This window comes from Bufo gargarizans, chromosome 6, assembly GCF_014858855.1.
Source record: "Bufo gargarizans isolate SCDJY-AF-19 chromosome 6, ASM1485885v1, whole genome shotgun sequence".
Classification (NCBI taxonomy): Eukaryota; Metazoa; Chordata; class Amphibia; order Anura; family Bufonidae; genus Bufo; species Bufo gargarizans.
The window spans coordinates 14,860,566-14,878,477 of NC_058085.1; the positions used below are offsets into that span (position 1 = coordinate 14,860,566).

A 17,912-nucleotide genomic window follows, 5' to 3' on the forward strand; every position below is an offset into this window, starting at 1 on the left:
CAGCTTGCAGCGGTTTTGTGTCTGGTCACAAATCGGAATGCTGCCAAATTGGAAGACACCTTGATGCATCCTGAACGTATCTCTTTCCATAAAACAAAACCCAAAAACAATGATTGAATGAAAAATATAAAAATGACCATTTATAGCAACCTGTCACCATGAATATGCAGGGCAAGCTATAGACAGAAAAAAACAAAGATAAAAACATCCTGCACGGTATGATATATAAATGTGCAGATGTCCCTGGCCATATTATTGAAGAATATCACAGAAATAGGATAATGCACTAAAAAGGCAAACTTGAAATCCTGCAGTTTTCACCAAGCCTAATAATAGGCTCAAATGTATTTTTTCTGTAGAACTCACTATCTCTCTATATACAGTATGTAGTCTCTTTATCATCTATATATGGATAACACAGGATCCACCATTAGCAATAGATTATGTCACGGCTTATCTATTCCCCTTCTCTGAAAACTAGCCTCTGCACAGGTCAAAAAGAATGCCTAGAACATGCCTGGTCCTCCAGAGGGAGAAATGATTCACAGTTGCTCTCTACTCTGGCTGAATGAGGGACACTACTCCTTGTATTACGGTATACTTCCTCATGGATAATGTGGGTAGGGATTGGTAAAAGTACTGTGGATAACCTCTTTAAAAACCAGGAATTGAAGTGTTCTGTTGGTTTCTTAGATTCGTACTGTGGGTTTTGCTCAGACTTGCAAAATACTTAAAGGGAACCTGTCACCGGGATTTTGTGTATAGAGCTGAGGACATGGGTTGCTAGATGGCCGCTAGCACATCCGCAATACCCAGTCCCCATATCTCTGTGTGCTTTTATTGGGTAAAAAAAACAGCACACAGAGCTATGGGGACTGGGTATTGCGGATGTCCTAGCTGCCATCTAGCAACCCATGTCCTCAGCTCTATACACAAAATCCTGGTGACAGGTTCCCTTTAAGCTTACCTTTAATATTATGCAAGGTTCCTTCCAATGGTGATTAACAATTTTTATGGGCTCTATTAACAACTTACATTTTTGGTGGTTAATCCTTACCTGTTTACACCCGATTGAATAGAAAAGTCCCTTATTAAGATGCTCCTTTCTCAAATATCCAGATCCTTTTCTCTGTAGGGCTGAATGATGTCCATATACAGTACAGACCAAAAGTTTGGACACACCTTCTCATTCAAAGAGTTTTCTTTATTTTCATGACTATGAAAATTGCAGATTCACACTGAAGGCATCAAAACTATGAATTAACACATGTGGAATAATATACATAACAAAAAAGTGTGAAACAACTGAAAATATGTCATATTCTAGGTTCTTCAAAGTAGCCACATTTTGCTTTGATTACTGCTTTGCACACTCTTGGCATTCTCTTGATGAGCTTCAAGGGGTAGTCACCTGAAATGGTTTTCACTTCACAGGTGTGCCCTGTCAGGTTTAATAAGTGGGATTTCTTGCCTTATAAATGGGGTTGGGACCATCAGTTGCGTTGTGGAGAAGTCAGGTGGATACACAGCTGATAGTCCTACTGAATAGACTATTATGGCAAGAAAAAAGCAGCTAAGTAAAGAAAAATGAGTGGCCATTATTACTTTAAGAAATGAAGGTCAGTCAGTTCGAAAAATTGGGAAAACTTTGAAAGTGTCCCCAAGTGCATGAGGAAGGATCACTATTGTCACTGATCCGAAACATGTAGACTGGATTGTAACTGGCTTTTATCTGCACTGAAAAATAAAGGTAACATTTTAATGGAGCTGGACCCTTTTTTTTTTTTTTACTCAAGTAACGCCGTGGTTCCTGGCATGGTCCGTGCTCAGTGTGACAGGGTTTGAGCACGCCTACATTTTTTCTCTCTGCCTACCTGTCCCCAAGTGCAGTCACAAAAACCATCAAGCGCTACAAAGAAACTGGCTCACATGCGGACCCCCCCCCCCCACTAAAGGAAGACCAAGAGTCACCTCTGCTGCGGAGGATAAGTTAATCCGAGTCACCAGCCTCAGAAATCGCAGGTTAACAGCAGCTCAGATTAGAGACCAGGTCAATGCCACAGAGAGTTCTAGCAGCAGACACATCTCTAGAACAACTGTTAAGAGGAGACTGTGTGAATCAGGCCTTCATGGTAGAATATCTGCTAGGAAACCACTGCTAAGGACAGGCAACAAGCAGAAGAGACTTGTTTGGGCTAAAGAACACAAGGAATGGACATTAGACCAGTGGAAATCTGTGCTTTGGTCTGATGAGTCCAAATTTGAGATCTTTGGTTCCAACCACCGTGTCTTTGTGCGACGCAGAAAAGGTGAACGGATGGACTCTACATGCCTGGTTCCCACCGTGAAGCATGAAGGAGGAAGTGTGATGGTGTGGGGGTGCTTTGCTGGTGACACTGTTGGGGATTTATTCAAAATTGAAGGCATACTGAACCAGCATGGCTACCACAGCATCTTGCAGCGGCATACTATTCCATCCGATTTGCGTTTATTTGGACCATCATTTATTTTTCAACAGGACAATGACCCCAAACACACCTCCAGGCTGTGTAAGGGCTATTTGACCATGAAGGAGAGTGATGGGGTGCTGCGCCAGATGACCTGGCCTCCACAGTCACCGGACCTGAACCCAATCGAGATGGTTTGGGGTGAGCTGGACCGCAGAGTGAAGGCAAAAGGGCCAACAACAAGTGCTAAGCATCTCTGGGCACTCCTTCAAGACTGTTGGAAGACCATTTCAGGTGACTACCTCTTGAAGCTCATCAAGAGAATGCCAAGAGTGTGCAAAGCAGTAATCAAAGCAAAAGGTGGCTACTTTGAAGAACCTAGAATATGACATATTTTCAGTTGTTTCACACTTTTTTGTTATGTATATTATTCCACATGTGTTAATTCATAGTTTTGATGCCTTCTGTGTGAATCTACAATTTTCATAGTCATGAAAATAAAGAAAACTCTTTGAATGAGAAGGTGTGTCCAAACTTTTGGTCTGTACTGTACATAAGGCACAATAGCTGTCAGCCAAACAGCTCTGTTCTTTGACTCATCCAAAGAACCATTTATTCAGCCAAACTTTCATATTATTTTAATAGAGAAAGGGAAATAAGTGAGTCCCAGAAACTTGTCCTACCCTTGGTTTCACATCGAGTCATTTGGTTAACACTACTGCCCAAAACGACTTGAATTGATATTTTAACATATTGGCTTTTATTAGCTATAGACTACATTTTTCAGTTACAAATTCTCAGGTCCCGGATTGCTGTCTTAGAGGACCACACCTCTAGAAGACCATTGTTCACTTTATTTTAATGGTCATCTCAAAACAATTTCACCGACAGTGTAGTTGATGTGTTAGGGTAATATTCAGGGGGCAGACTGGGAACTTAAAGTGGCCCTGGAAAAAAAACTAAAAGTAGTTCCAAATTGACAGAAGACCAGGCAACACAAGAGAGGGAAGGTAATACAGTTGAGTTCAGGAGAGCACCTGTGGCTGTTGGCGAGGTGCATAAGTACCTGATGCTCCCAGCATTAATTATTGTTGAGAGCATCAGATCAATATGTACCCGGCAGTGACCGGGATGAGGGTTCAGGCAGTTCCCTGAGCATTGACCCACCAGTAGATTTCTCTGTAGAGTCTTTGGCCAGTCCACCCATGGTGCTATTACATGTGTGTCTTGAGCCATGGGTACCGCACCAAGGTGATCCCTAAATGCTGAACTAATCTGGACTGCACCTTTGTTTCAACTGGCAAGTCCAAGTGCGCCCCAGAAATTAGCAGTATCCACAGCTCAAGAGCACACTAAAGAACATCCTTTAGCCTCATTCACACATCAGTGAATCTTGTACATGTGCTGTATGTGGTCACTAGACATGATCAAATTTTTAAAAAATTTGATTCGACTGGTTTGCCGAATTCTACAAAAAAATTCCGTTTGATCCAAATTTATTTGCGGTGAATCACGTTAAAAACTGCTATTTCCTGGCTGCAGAGAGCCATTATAGTGGTGTAGAACACCTTGCAGTAACACGCTGTGGTAGTGAAATAATACTGTGAGTCAGTAAGACATGCAGATGACAGGTGTCGCTCTTAGAATCACTGCACACTTCAATCATTAGGGCAGTCCCGGGGCCAAAACTGACCAAATAACTATGAACTTAGCCTTACAGGTCGATGTTAGCATCAAGAGGAAGCGCGCTCCTTTTAAACTATCGTCAGCGGATTCCACATAGATGTCTACAGAACCTGCTCTGTTAAACACTTATACAGGTAGAGCCCCCCAACAGAGTGGAGAGGGTGTCAGCAGTAAGTTTGTGTTGACATCACAGATTATTTTGCCCTTCCTCTGATCTGTCAGAACAATAACCCAAAAAACTGTATCCTGTCTGATGAGCATCTGCCTTCACTTGGTCAGCATTTGGGCAGTAATCCATCAGTATTGCTAATGCCCAAAAAAACAGGAGTGGATCCAAAACAGAGATGAAACATGAATGGAATTTTTGCATGTCTTTTGTGTTTTGGACCCACTCATGCTTTTGGCTACCAAATCATAAGCCAATTCTGATGGGACCATACAGGCCTTAGAGCTGCTATACAGATAGATCCGTTGTGCATCTCATTTTTCCTTCCTTCTGACAGATCAGAAGAAGAGTAAAATAAATCATAATGTCAGCCAGGCCGAAAGGCAAAATAGTGACCCAGTCATTTAGTGGGGAGGGTGGGAACAGCATGAGAAGTCCACAGAGTGGCTCTATGACATAGTGGTGAGGTGGAAGCAGTATGAGGAGACCACAAAGTGGCCCAATGACAGAATCTGGAGGTGGCGGCAGCATCAGGAGGAGGCCACAGAGTGGCACAATGACAGTGTGGAGGTGGCAGCAGCATCAGGAGGCCACAGAGTGGCACAATGACAGTGTGGAGGTGGCAGCATCATCAGGAGGTCACAGAGTGGCACAATGACAGTGTGGAGGTGGCAGCAGAATCAGGAGACCACAGAGTGGCAAGGTGACATAGTGTGGAGGTGGCATGAGCTTCAGGAGACCACAGAGTGACCCAATGACAGAGTGGGGAGGTGGGTGGCCATACGAGTTCCAGCTGAAGATTGTGGGTGAAGAAGGCGCACTTGGCGTCAGATGGGTGGCAGCATCAGAATAGTAGCTGAGGCAGGTAGCCAGAAGAAACCAGTCTCTTTTGTCAAAGTGTTGGTGTGGCACCATGAATGATATAATCTGATGCATCAGGCATGGCTGATACACGCCTGATTTATCTTGACAAATGTTAGTCTCTCCACATTTTGCGTGGACAGGCGAGTTCTTCTTGGGGTAGCTATGGTCATCCCTCTGCCAAATGGTGACAATTAGGCTGTCACTACGCAAGCTAGTGAGCATGCATCAGGCCATTTGTGCAAGTGACTCAGAGGGACTCCCTGCCTCCATCTCCACTGCATACTGCCACGATGTGTCTGGATCCTCTGCCTTGTTTTCCTCATCGCCCTGTAGCTCCTCTGGTTGCTCCTGCTCCTCCTCTCCTGTCATCTGTGTGTAAACACCACCCATTTCACTACACATTGCTTGTGCCCCAATGTCCTCCTCCCCACAGGGTTCATGTGGCCATGAGACCTAGGGGCCAAGTCTTCAGTCCCCTGACCAGCCACATTTACCAGCATCTAGTCCAGGACAAGCAGTGGAATGACATTGTTCATCCCGTAGTCCTGGCGACTGACAAATAACATGGCCTCCTCAAAAGGCCTGAGCAAACGGCAGGTGTCACGCATGAGCTGCCACTAGCTGACATCGAAGTTACACAGGGGAGTACTCCTGTCCGCTTGGATCATCAAGAAATCATTTATTGCCTTTCTCTGTTCGCATAGTCAGTCCAACATATGGAGGGTGGAATTCCAACGGGTGGCAATGTCGCATATTGGCCTATGTTGGGGGATGCCGTTCTGCCGCTGCTGCTCAAGGAGGATGTGCTTTGTGGTGTACGAGTGGCTGAAGTGCATGCAAAGTTTCCTGTCTTGCAGATGGCTTCAGGGACCATTTCACAACCAGAATGAACACGTGTGGCATGCAGGGCGCATGGCTCAGCCCTCCTTGACACAGCACCGACACCGCGTTCCTCCCGTTGTCGGTCACTATAGTTCCGAATTTGAGTTGTCACATATAAAACCATGGTTTAGATTTCTTGATGAAGGACATGAAGCTCTTTCTCCCCTGTGTGACTCGGTTCCCCCAGGCAAACAAGGTGTAGAACAGCGTGACACCGCCATGCCCTGCACATGTGGTATGCTGGAGGAGCACTGTGAATTGTCCCTGCAGTGGAGGCTGAGGACATGGTGGAGGATAAGGAGGTAGAGGCGGACATTGTCGCAGGACCAACAGCATGAGAACGTGGAGGCGGGAGCAGCATCTCCTGGCCAAGTTGCTGGTGTGGCTGGGCAGGAACTACATTTACCCAGTGGGCCGTAAAGGACATACATTGTCCTTGACTATAGTTACAGCTACCGACCAATTTTCCCAAAAAAGGCTTTATCACAAACAAATGTCACCACTGAATGGCTAATTCACGTAATTCGGTTTATACAGAAGAAAGTCTACAATCACCCATCAATGTTCCCCATAAAGGCTGTTTCACAAAATAATTTCACCAATGAATGGCTAATCGATGTAATTCGGTTCATACAGAAGAAAGTCTACAATCACCCATCAATTTTCCTGTATTCTTTTTCCTATAAATACACCCCCAACAGTCAAAATTCACCGCAGAACGGCTAAAAGGACATACATATCTATCCTATTAATACACCCTGCAAATGACTGTAGTACAATGAAACTTCACCGCTGAATGGCAAATAATTTTGCCACTAATTCACACCAAAAAGGGCTGTAATTTTCTCACTTTAACACACAACGGCTAATAAGCCCATTTTCTTTACCCCCACTAATAGATGCCAAAAGGGGCTTAAGAACAAATCTGCAGAACAGCAAATACATTTTTCTTTTTTCCACTTATACACTCCACAAAAGGCTTCAGAACATATAACTGCACCGCTGAACGGCTTATATATTTTTATTTTTTCCACTTATACACTCCACAAAAGGCTTTAGAACATATAACTGAACCGCAAATATATTTTTCTTTTGCCACTAATACAAGACAAAAAGGGCTTTAGAACATATACCTGCACCGCTGAACGTGGTGCAGTTTTTTAGCACAATGAAGTCTTTCCTAGCACAGTCCCTAACGCCTGCTGACATCTCTCCCTGCACTAAGTACACTGGAAAATGGCAGAATCCAAGATGAATGAGGCTATTTATAGGGCTGTGACATCACAGGGCTGGCTGCTGATTGGCTGCATGCATTTCCTTATCGGTGATCCCGCGTACCCAGAGTTCCTTGCTCCATGTCCTCACATGTGCAGCAGCCATTTTAGGAACAAATGCGATTTGTTACCACGAAGCGTGAGGAAATTTGGATTCGGTACAAATCGAATTTTTCCCGAAATTCGGATTGAATTCCACGTCAACTTCGATTCGCTCATCTAGTGGTCACCACGGACCCCTGATGCATCCATTGACTTTAATGTCTGTATTCATATATCAGGGGTTTTCTACTGACCATGGGTCCTTGATGACACCATGCAAACATGCCCTATTTTGTCCCTGATTTCAATTACCCTTACACAGATAATCTATGGGTCTATGAAAACAATGGACACAACATGGAAGCTCAAGGTTTTCACAGATCGTTGTTAGGATCTGGAAATTAATTTTAGCAGTGTCCTTGGAATACAGATTGTTCACTGCCATCTTCATGGATGTCATCAAGGACATTGACGTGTGAAGGAGGCCTTAATGTGATGATCACACACACCTCAGTTATGTAAATTAAGCCTAGTTTAGGGTGCTATTATGCATGTACATTAGCTGCCATGAATAGATATTTCCCACAAATTGCTAGCTGCACCTGGAGTTGCCATTGTTTCTGGTTGCACATCCAGGCGTTTAGCAATAGCAAACTGATTGTGTATCTAATTAAATAATGTGAAAACGACTTAGTCTGAACAATTAAAGTCATGCAGTCTTCTTCCAGTGTTTTATAAAGGTGTAAATGTAATTGTTGAAAATTACCCATACCACATGGAGAGAAAATGATCACAGTACCGAGCCCTACCTAAAGCGAGGAATAAATTTGAGGCAAAGGCTTTATGCTTAGCCTAGGACTGGGAACATGGGTTTTCGCAATGAAGTATTGATTCAAAGTTCAAATTTGATGATGGTTGACTGGCTTTAATGCCCCAGTTTATGGCTGTAGTGCCTCCAAAGCACAAGAGTGGCTGGAATGTGCATCTCCAGAAGAAAGTATATAACATTCTCCTGCAGATGGCACAGAGGATATAAGAGAACTGAAAATGGCCAACAGTATATCATTTAATTACACTAAAAGCAGATATACTCCAATGAAACTATTAGAATTGAACCTCTTCTCCACGTTCTTCTGTCACAATTTATACATTTCTATGAGTGACCTTACTTGAGGAGCATGGATCCCTCACTGGGGAGTAGAGAGTGACTTCCAAAAATTTCTCTTGCTATGGACATCTTGGCAAGTCTATGTCCATGGAAGCATGCCCTATTTTGTCCGTGATTTCAATGACCTTTCATTATGTGGACAGCCAAATTATTTCATTGATCATTGTGTAATTCTTAATTTCCTCAGCAGTTGTGCTACCAAGGAAATGTAACAAGTGCTGCTAAGGTCCAGACAGATTCCCAGTAGAGGTTACATCAGGGGATCCTTCTGACAAAAAGGGATTGTCCAGAGTGGATAACCTTTTTAAAAGGTGGTCTGTTAGCACTTTTGACCATGCTAAACTGCTGACAGCACTAGGTAGTGACTGGGAAGACCAATGCAAACATACATTGTGTAGAGCTTTTCTCATCTGGATTAGTGTGAATATGAAATTATATTCTGCCAGATTCAAGGGGCTTTACTGTGAAGTTGCTTCACAGCCCATCCCCCCTGTTTTGAGTGACAGATGTGCAGGGATCATGTATGAATGCTACATACAGAGCAGAGGGGCTGTGAAGGTGCTCTGTGCAGAGAGCACTTCACAATTAAGCCCCATCTTTGGCACTTGCAAGAGCAGAATTTGGCAGAATAAAACTTCATGTTCACACTACTCCTGATGAGGAAAGCTACACAAAAGTTATCTTTGTAGAAGGGTTGTTTCGGGTATCAAAATTTCGATACCCAATCAATACTTTTTGCCAGTATCGATTCGGTACTGGGATGTTAATTTTTTTTTCAATACTAGGCTGCGCTACTGCGCAGTGTAGTATCTCCTCTTATGAGAGAAGATGGCGCTCAGCACGCGCTATGTTCTCTCAGTCCAAACAGTGGAGAAGGAGGGAGGGAAGGAGGGAGGGAGGGATGGAGGGAGGGAATCCCTCCCTCCTATGATGCGGCCGACACTGAGCCTAATGAAGTGAGCGGGCTCTGAAACTGCCCGCACCACTGCCACCAATTAATGTAATACTAATTAAAGCAGGAGGTGGGACGGGTGAGGTAATAAACTGCTGCATTGTCTGAGCTAGTGAGCTTGGCGAATGGCAGCCTCCTCCTCCTGAGTGGTTTGTGTCCTCCCCAACATCAGCCCGAGCCCCAGAGTCAAGCAGCCAGCATAGCAGGTACCCGGCCTGGCCACTGTGCTACCAATGATAATTAACCTTTCATACACATGAGAGCACTAAACTAGTTTTCTATTGGCTAACACGGTACCAGACTTTTTCCATGTTATTTCAGTACCACTACAATTACGGTGCATTTAGCTAAAAACTAAAGACATTTTTGTTTTCTTCTTTTAGATGCATTCATTAAGACTACTAAGCCAAAATCAGCCATCCCAGATATTTTCAAGCATGAGTGATAACTTCAGACCAGTCCAACCCTTGAACAACCGCTGCATCAGAACTAATATTAATTTCAGTTTACAAGGGAAAGACTGTCCAAACAACAGGGCACAGAAACTACAATATAAAGGTAAGATCTTTCCTCATTCAACTTTATTAGGAATGCTGTATTGATTAAAATAATAGGTAATAGATATATAGTATATTCATGGTACCTTTGCTACATAGGTCTGTTTGTGTGTCAGACCATTAATGAGCTTTTTTGCCTTTAGTATATAATTGGTTGAGCTTTATATATGTCGTGATGTGGCAGAGGCTGTGGTGCTTCATTTGACTAAAACTAACCATAGACATTTGATAGCTGCTGGACATCAGTTTAAAGATGTTTATCTCTGAAAATCATCTGTCTAACAAAGGTAGAACCAGCCTGGTCCCTCACATGGATCCAGAGATCTCCCCATTCATTACTCCAATTGTTCTGCTAGATTTATTTGAAGCCTGCAGCTAAAGGGGTGGGGGGTCTTTTCTCAAAGGGCACATCCTGTCTGATGCAGCTAGTGGCAGTTGAAGGTTGGAACTGAGTACGTGCTTCCATCTCAGTGAGCAAGACAGAAAAATTTGAAAAATAGCAAAAAGCAGGTGGCGCTATACAGATAGATTTCATTGAGTAACTCAGTAACTATAATACATTTTTAATAACATGCAATTTTTCATTGTACAACCCCTTTAAGGGTAGTTAGATACCTTTGGTGCCAAATACAAGGATCAAACCAGGAAAACACCAATCTGTTCTATGAGATCCTTGTTTTCAATATGGATGACATCACAGAACTTTCCTCCAAGGTCCTTAAACATTAGATTGTTAGTGGATCCCATGAAACTCAACTGGATGTGCCAACTTATTACCATGATATTTGAAATTTCCCATTTATTAGCAAAAACAAAAAACAGGATTTACTATGGTCAATGCTACCAATAGGAGGACAGGGCTCACTAGAGTACTAATGCTGGGCCCCTGAAGTATAGCAGAAGATAATTTGTAATATATAAAGAGGCTGAGCACTCTCCCAATGGACCACACAGAAACTATTCAAAGATTGTTTGAGTTTATTACACCAATATATAGATCTAAAAATCAACAAAATTACAATAAGACTATAATAAAGATAAAATATTCAATAAAAATACACTATGAGTATAATAAAAGGGTTAAACAGATTCAGAGCATAATGAGTAAAATGGTTTACAAAAGCATAATATATCTAGCTTTGATGAAGTATGTCCTGGATATGCAGAAAAACGATGATGATTTGCAGATAATTCAATGTATAAATATTCGACAGTCAGAGAATATATGATGATATTTTCGGATATATTTTCGAATATATATTCGCATAAATGTCCAGACTGGAATAGATTATGTGCTTGCGATAATTAGTCAATATCCCCTATGTGGCAATTTAAAGGAAACACTTACTCTTGCAGACAGCCGTCTGATTATCGCACACGGTGGCGTCCCACGTGGCTAATGGAGTTGAATTTCGGCGGTGTCTGTTACTTGCAGTACAGCAGGAGTAGTGTGAGCGATATAGCCCTTCGTGTAGAGATTCTTTGTGAAAGAAATTGAAGTTGTAGCTCTACTTCATGGGACTGAATGTTCGCTGTTATGCCATAAAGTTCCTCAGGATAAAGGGAATTGATTCAAATTATTAGCATCGGGACATCCATCAGCTGATGTGCGGGTCTTTTGAAACCAGACGCGTTTCGGGGTCTTTTCCTAGCCCCTTCCCCACTGAGGAAGGGGCTAGGAAAAGACCCCGAAACGCGTCTGGTTTCAAAAGACCCGCACATCAGCTGATGGATGTCCCGATGCTAATAATTTGAATCAATTCCCTTTACCCTGAGGAACTTTATGGCATAACAGCGAACATTCAGTCCCATGAAGTAGAGCTACAACTTCAATTTCTTTCACAAAGAATCTCTACACGGAGGGCTATATCGCTCACACTACTCCTGCTGTACTGCAAGTAACAGACACCGCCGAAATTCAACTCCATTAGCCACGTGGGACGCCACCGTGTGCGATAATCAGACGGCTGTCTGCAAGAGTAAGTGTTTCCTTTAAATTGCCACATAGGGGATATTGACTAATTATCGCAAGCACATAATCTATTCCAGTCTGGACATTTATGCGAATATATATTCGAAAATATATCCGAAAATATCATCATATATTCTCTGACTGTCGAATATTTATACATTGAATTATCTGCAAATCATCATCGTTTTTCTGCATATCCAGGACATACTTCATCAAAGCTAGATATATTATGCTTTTGTAAACCATTTTACTCATTATGCTCTGAATCTGTTTAACCCTTTTATTATACTCATAGTGTATTTTTATTGAATACTTTATCTTTATTATAGTCTTATTGTAATTTTGTTGATTTTTAGATCTATATATTGGTGTAATAAACTCAAACAATCTTTGAATAGTTTCTGTGTGGTCCATTGGGAGAGTGCTCAGCCTCTTTATATATTACATTTATTTCTAATTTGTGACTGGGTGAGTCACTCAGGCCTAGCAGCACCCACTCATAGTTATAGGCGACAGAGAGCCACCATACTCTGTTTATTAAGAAGATAATTTGTGACTGACCACGAAACCAATAACCACCAGATATCCTATTAGACCTTACAGTTGATAAGTCCTGATTATGCAATGATAGCAAAAATGGCTTAAAAGGAAATTTGTATATGAGGGTAGACCCTAGGAATAATTTCCTCTGGTAGACCAAAGGAAGTATACTGTAGCTGAATGCTGCAAGAGAATGAGTAGGAATTCATGTTCAGGAGGATCTCTGAACTGTAACTCGTTGAAATACTTGCAAAGTAAAAGTTTGTAAAATATTGGAACTAAAGAATTTGGAAACACCAGCATTTTTTTTTTTCTGGGGGAAATTCCCAGCATTCAGGGCTCTGAAGGTAAAAAGATAAGCAGTAGTTAAATGACTCTTTTTAGCAAGGTAAATTCTCACAGGAAAATGGATGATGAAAGATCCTCGAGATGGTAAGGAGTGGATAAAAACAACTTGTTAAATCATTAATTATTAATATAAATATCTTTAAATAAGAACATGGAGTTTTCCCATCTCAGACAATCGGGGCATATCGCTAGGATTACACTGAGAATAGAGCCCTGGAAATTATGGAGGGCACACTGCGCATGCGCATCCGCACTCAATCCATTTCTGTGGGGCAGTCGAAAACAATCATAATTACCTGTTTAAAAGGACACCCAGCTGGAGAGGGGGTGTGGTAAAGATATCCTGGCTATGGAACGCATCACATCGATGCTTCCGGTTGAGCGCCATCTTGCGCATGGATAGGTTTGAGATGCTGCTTCTCGCTACACAGCGCCATTGCAATATCCTATGGGTCCTGCATCGGGAACACTTACGTGTCTTCACCACACCCCCTCTCCAGTTATATAGAAGGATTGCGCTGCAGGAGAGAAATCTTTTGCGTGAATAGAAGTTCCTTTTGTAGATCCTCAACCAATGCGGTCATATGCCAACCTCACAATCTAACACCGGTATGGAAACCTGTTGTGAAATGAAAAAGCGCACTATGGTGTAGCAAATTCCAAGTACTTGACGCACCATGTGAATAAATTATACTCACAGGATTTCTTGTTAGTAGATGCGTGTAAAAACTAGATGGTATCTTCAATAGAACTCTGTTGGAGGAAGAGAACTATAGTGTAGCATGTAATTACACTTAACACGCTTGCTGCAAGATTGTACTCACAGAATATCCTTCGTGTGGTGCATGGGAAAATATCTGCGGAATCTTCACAGACGGCTGGGCAGGTGGAACAGGCAAGGATCAAGACACTTCAGCAGGAAAAATCCCAAATATCGATCCAACAGATGAAACACTTCTACACCTGGATGACAGTGAACCACAGCTTCCCCAAAGGACTGGCAAGTAGGATGGATGCGCACCAAAGGGTCAGATAAAAGTTGTTTAATAAAAAAAGAAAATTACAGCTAAAAAACATATATTAAAAGTCTCTGAAATGCCCGACCCGGGTTTCGCTGTGATGCTTCGTCTGGGGCGTTGATTAGTAATTGGATTCCACAGAGTTTAAATTGGCAGGAGACCTCCCCTGTACCACGTCATGAACACATTCACAAGAATACAAGGTAAGAACAATTATATACAAGCAGACAGAAATAGACAAAGAATATATATAAAATTACATATAAAAATATATGGGGCAATATATTAGTGGCAAATATATTAGAATAGACAGGCATTTACGTCACACTCAATATTCAATCCTTGAGGCTGAATGGTTCCTAAAAGGAACATCCATTCAACCTCTTTTTTGTTTATTAAGGAGATAAAGTCCCCTCCACGGGTAGGTGTGTGCACAAGTTCCAATCCGAAAAAGCGCAGACCTCTAGGATTTTTGTTGTGACAGACTTTAAAATGTAACGAGACACTATGGGTCTCGAGACCTTTTTTAATATTACGTATGTGTTCCTGCACCCGAGTTTTTAGACTACGCGTAGTCCTGCCGACATATTGGAGGCCACAGGGGCACTCCAAAAGATAAATTACGCCAAAATTATTACAGGAAAATTGGCCCCTAATTTTCAAAGTGATATCCTTGGTTTTATTGGTTGTGATAGTCTCCACAAACCTTTCTCGGTCTTTTTGGATACGGTTTTTGCAGGGTAAGCAAAAGCCGCACCATGTAAACCTGCCTTTATGTGTGCTAATGCGTTTTTTACTAGTAGCGAGATTCGCACTCCGGACCAATTTATTGTTAAGATTGTCGGCTCTTGTGAACACTACAGGAGGCCTAGCTGGTAAATCTTTGCTAAGTACAGGATCGTTCTGAAGGATATGCCAGTTTATACTGATCATATTTTTGATACATCCCATCTTGCTATTATATCGAGTCAGGAATGTGTATCTAAAATCCTTCTTATGTTCATATTTATTATTAGTTGTCTGAGATGTAATATCAGTGCGTTTCTGTTCTATTTCCTCCTTACAGTCATCTAAAAATTCAGTCTCGTATCCCTTTTCCAAGAATCTGTTTTTGATCATTTGTCCTTGTTCTCTGTAGTCTTCTAACTTACTACAATTTTTAGAGATACGTTGGAATTGGTTTTTAGGGATGTTTTTTAGCCATGATGGATGATGACAAATATTTAGCTCAATATACGTATTAACATCAACCATTTTGAAGAAGGTCTTGGTTTTTAATCTCCCATCTTCCACAAATATAACCAAATCTAGGAAATCTACAGAAACCGCACTGATGTGACTAGTGAATTTTAGATTAAAATTATTTGTGTTAATGCCTGCTATGAAGGTATCTAGACCCTCCCTCTCACCTAGCCAGATGAGAAGGCAGTCGTCTATATATCTTCGCCACACTAATAGCTGTCCCCCTCCCAAATCTTTTTTAAGAATCTGGTCAATATTCTCCCTCTCCCACATTGTCATAAAAAGATTGGCGAGGCTTGGGGCGAATTTCGCCCCCATCGCCACGCCAGAATGCTGAAGATAAAAATTATCTTTATAAAGAAAATAATTGTGAGTCAGACAGAAGGCAACACATTCCAGAATAAAGGTTTTTTGATCTAACCCCATGTTTAGATAGGTGTCTAACGCTTCCTGAACCCCCCTAATACCTAAATTCTGGGGAATGCAGGTGTAGAGGGAGGAAACGTCAACCGTGGCTAGCCACAGGGATCCATGGATTTCTCCTATGTCATTGACTAAATCAATGACACTGGTGGAATTCTTGAGATAGGAGGGGGCCACTGTCACATACTTCTGCAGGAAGAAATCGATGTATTCGGAGACTCTGCTGTTCAGGGAATTAATCCCTGATACAATAGGTCTCCCTGGTGGATTGATCGGATCTTTATGAATCTTCGGCAGAAAGTATATGACAGGGGTAACCGGGCATTTTAAAAAAAGGTAATCAAATTATTTTTTATTTAACACCTCCTTCTCCAAACCCTTCTTCAGAATAATCTCCAATTGTCCCTTGTAGGCAACAAGTGGATTGTTCTTTAGAACTAAGTAGGTATCTTTGTCCGAAAGCAGCCTATCCATTTCCATAGTGTATTGTTCGACATCCATTATAACAACTCCTCCCCCCTTGTCGGCTGGTTTTATCACTATCCTGTCGTTTGCATTCTGGCGTGGCGATGGGGGCGAAATTCGCCCCAAGCCTCGCCAATCTTTTTATGACAATGTGGGAGAGGGAGAATATTGACCAGATTCTTAAAAAAGATTTGGGAGGGGGACAGCTATTAGTGTGGCGAAGATATATAGACGACTGCCTTCTCATCTGGCTAGGTGAGAGGGAGGGTCTAGATACCTTCATAGCGGGCATTAACACAAATAATTTTAATCTAAAATTCACTAGTCATATCAGTGCGGTTTCTGTAGATTTCCTAGATTTGGTTATATTTGTGGAAGATGGAAGATTAAAAACCAAGACCTTCTTCAAAACGGTTGATGTTAATACGTATATTGAGCTAAATAGTTGTCATCATCCATCATGGCTAAAAAACATCCCTAAAAACCAATTCCAACGTATCTCTAAAAATTGTAGTAAGTTAGAAGACTACAGAGAACAAGGACAAATGATCAAAAACAGATTCTTGGAAAAGGGATATGAGACTGAATTTTTAGATGACTGTAAGGAGGAAATAGAACAGAAACGCACTGATATTACATCTCAGACAACTAATAATAAATATGAACATAAGAAGGATTTTAGATACACAGTCCTGACTCGATATAATAGCAAGATGGGATGTATCAAAAATATGATCAGTATAAACTGGCATATCCTTCAGAACGATCCTGTACTTAGCAAAGATTTACCAGCTAGGCCTCCTGTAGTCTTCACAAGAGCCGACAATCTTACCAATAAATTGGTCCGGAGTGCGAATCTCGCTACTAGTAAAAAACGCATTAGCACACATAAAGGCAGGTTTACATGGTGCGGCTTTTGCTTACCCTGCAAAAACCGTATCCAAAAAGACCGAGAAAGGTTTGTGGAGACTATCACAACCAATAAAACCAAGGATATCACTTTGAGAATTAGGGGCCAATTTTCCTGTAATAATTTTGGCGTAATTTATCTTTTGGAGTGCCCCTGTGGCCTCCAATATGTCGGCAGGACTACGCGTAGTCTAAAAACTCGGGTGCAGGAACACATACGTAATATTAAAAAAGGTCTCGAGACCCATAGTGTCTCGTTACATTTTAAAATCTGTCACAACAAAAATCCTAGAGGTCTGCGCTTTTTCGGATTGGAACTTGTGCACACACCTACCCGTGGAGGGGACTTTATCTCCTTAATAAACAAAATAGAGGTTGAATGGATGTTCCTTTTAGGAACCATTCAGCCTCAAGGATTGAATATTGAGTGTGACGTAAATGCCTGTCTATTCTAATATATTTGCCACTAATATATTGCCCCATATATTTTTATATGTAATTTTATATATATTCTTTGTCTATTTCTGTCTGCTTGTATATAATTGTTCTTACCTTGTATTCTTGTGAATGTGTTCATGACGTGGTACAGGGGAGGTCTCCTGCCAATTTAAACTCTGTGGAATCCAATTACTAATCAACGCCCCAGACGAAGCATCACGGCGAAACCCGGGTCGGGCATTTCAGAGACTTTTAATATATGTTTTTTAGCTGTAATTTTCTTTTTTTATTAAACAACTTTTATCTGACCCTTTGGTGCGCATCCATCCTACTTGCCAGTCCTTTGGGGAAGCTGTGGTTCACTGTCATCCAGGTGTAGAAGTGTTTCATCTGTTGGATCGATATTTGGGATTTTTCCTGCTGAAGTGTCTTGATCCTTGCCTGTTCCACCTGCCCAGCCGTCTGTGAAGATTCCGCAGATATTTTCCCATGCACCACACGAAGGATATTCTGTGAGT

The 17,912-nt window shown here is 41.7% G+C and overlaps 1 protein-coding gene across 3 annotated transcripts in view; it reads left to right on the forward strand.

The window, feature by feature from the left end:
• The window catches only part of CA10 (carbonic anhydrase 10), a 298,935-nt gene that overhangs the window by 274,172 nt on the left and 6,851 nt on the right, over positions 1-17,912 (forward strand). For all 3 annotated transcript variants that reach the window (XM_044298107.1, XM_044298106.1, XM_044298108.1), the window contains one exon: positions 9,865-10,039. In XM_044298107.1, coding sequence (XP_044154042.1) covers positions 9,865-10,039 — 175 coding nt within the window. The remainder of the gene's footprint in view (positions 1-9,864; positions 10,040-17,912) is intronic.